The sequence below is a fragment of the Mandrillus leucophaeus genome, unplaced genomic scaffold (genome assembly GCF_000951045.1).
Source record: "Mandrillus leucophaeus isolate KB7577 unplaced genomic scaffold, Mleu.le_1.0 Scaffold109, whole genome shotgun sequence".
NCBI lineage: Eukaryota > Metazoa > Chordata > Mammalia > Primates > Cercopithecidae > Mandrillus > Mandrillus leucophaeus.
Window position 1 is genome coordinate 1,446,569 of NW_012099098.1, and position 968 is coordinate 1,447,536.

Consider the following 968-nt stretch of genomic DNA (forward strand, 5'->3'; position numbering starts at 1 on the left):
AACTCCTGACCTCAGGTGATCCACCCGCCTCAGCCTCCCAAAGTGCTGGGATTACAGGCGTGAGCCACTGTGCCCAGCCTAATTTTTTTCCTCTCTTGAGATTTGCTGGGCTTACCTCCTTCATTTGTTTACTGTGAATTCCCTGAGAATGGTCAGAGGGCCAGGCACTACCCTGGGCACTGGGAGGCGAGGGTGGACAGAGCAGGCAGGGAGAGTGGAGTGGAAGCACCCAAGTCATCACTGCCTATCTGGGTGACACAACCTATGCAAATCTAACTGGTCTGTGTGCGTCTCCCCTCTGTGTTCCCCAGGAGCCGTCACAGCTGGAGCTGACTCTCCAGGCATCCAAGCAAAATGGCACCCAGCCCCGAGAGGTGCTTCTGGTCCTCAGTGTAAACAGCAATGTGTTCCTGCAGCTCCAGGCCCTGGGAATCCCACTGCACTTGGCCTACGTGAGTGTGTTCCCTCCAACCCCAGGCTGAGGCTCTGGCCATGGGAGGTCCCTGCTGTCTATCTCTGTGGGCCAGGGTCTCCCACCCTAGCGGCCCAGCCCTGCTTCTCCCTTTCATCCTGACATTATTCACCAGGGTCCTGCCTGGTGAATCCAATGGTCTTTACCAGAGAGAACCCAGAGGGCAGCAGGACTACAGTAAAGAGTCTAGACCAAGAGGTGGGAGTCAGGCTGATGTGCAGCCCTGGCCAACTCTGGTCCTCTGCATAGTCTCAGTTTGCCTCTCTGTCCAGTGGGACAACTGAACTCAGTATTTTATAAGATAATCTTTTCATTGTCTTTGAAAAAGTTACGTGACATATATTTGAAAATATTTAAAGACAGAGGAAAAGAGCCAGGAGAAAACCTAACAATGAGGCCGGGTGCGGTGGCTCAAGCCTGTAATCCCAGCACTTTGGGAGGCCGAGACGGGCGGATCACGAGGTCAGGAGATCAAGACCATCCTGGCCAACATGGT

At 53.9% G+C, this 968-nt stretch overlaps 1 protein-coding gene across 1 annotated transcript in view; it reads left to right on the forward strand.

Annotated features, from left to right (window-relative positions):
* The window catches only part of ENG (endoglin), a 62,349-nt gene that overhangs the window by 38,153 nt on the left and 23,228 nt on the right, over positions 1-968 (forward strand). The window contains exon 3 of the mRNA XM_011988696.1: positions 312-452. Within this exon, the coding sequence (XP_011844086.1) occupies positions 312-452 (141 nt within the window). The remainder of the gene's footprint in view (positions 1-311; positions 453-968) is intronic.